General features: G+C 68.7%; 1 protein-coding gene across 2 annotated transcripts in view; it reads right to left on the bottom strand.

Annotated features, from left to right (window-relative positions):
- Positions 1-6: 6 nt before the first annotated feature.
- The window catches only part of SDSL (serine dehydratase like), a 3,817-nt gene continuing 3,143 nt past the window's right edge, over positions 7-680 (bottom strand). For both annotated transcript variants that reach the window (XM_017746532.1, XM_008642952.2), the window contains exons 6-8: positions 573-661; positions 234-461; positions 7-152 (exon numbers count right to left, since the gene is read on the bottom strand). In XM_017746532.1, the coding sequence (XP_017602021.1) occupies positions 14-152; positions 234-461; positions 573-661 (456 nt within the window). In that variant the 3' untranslated portion in view covers positions 7-13. The remainder of the gene's footprint in view (positions 153-233; positions 462-572; positions 662-680) is intronic.

Genomic DNA, 680 nt, shown 5'->3' with positions numbered 1-680 from the left:
GGCGGTGTCCCTGTCACCCCCGCTCACCCAGGAACTGCTCCACAGCCCGCACGGCCTCCGTGTCCTGCACCACCTGCGAGATCACCTGGCACTCCCGGGCACACTCCAGCGCCCGCGCCGACACCGTCTTGGCTCCCAGGCACTTGGCCACGCTGGGACGGGAGGGGACAAGGCGGTCAAGGCGAGGACACCCCAGTGAGCCCTGCCAGCTCGCTGCACGCGTGGCTGCTCACCTGGTGATGTCGGGCAGGGTGACGAGGCGGCCGGCTTTGAGCGCCTCGTGGAAGCTGTGAGCTCCCTGGGTCTCAGCGGCGATGATGGGAACATCCTGCCAGCCCACCTGGTGCAGGCCGGCCACGACACCGGCCAGCAGCCCCCCGCCGCCCACCGCCATCACGATGGCACCTGGTTTGGCCTCCAGAGAGTCCTTCAGCTCCTGGACCAGGCTGGGGGGACCCTCCCTGCAGGGTGAGGGGGGCAGGAGGATGCAGCCTGGGGTCATCCCGGGCCAGCCTGGATCCCATCCCAGGGATGGGGAGCGGGGGCAGGAGCTGAGTCCTGGCAGCACTCACCACACCAAGGGGTGGTCGAAGGGGTGGATGCTGACCCAGCCCTCTGTCTTAACCAGCTCCTGAGCTCTCCTGTTGGCATCATCCCACACCTGGGGGGATGGGGGTTCA

Source organism: Corvus brachyrhynchos, unplaced genomic scaffold (genome assembly GCF_000691975.1).
Source record: "Corvus brachyrhynchos isolate BGI_N302 unplaced genomic scaffold, ASM69197v1 scaffold19, whole genome shotgun sequence".
Classification (NCBI taxonomy): Eukaryota; Metazoa; Chordata; class Aves; order Passeriformes; family Corvidae; genus Corvus; species Corvus brachyrhynchos.
This window is presented reverse-complemented; position numbering and strand designations above follow the sequence as displayed.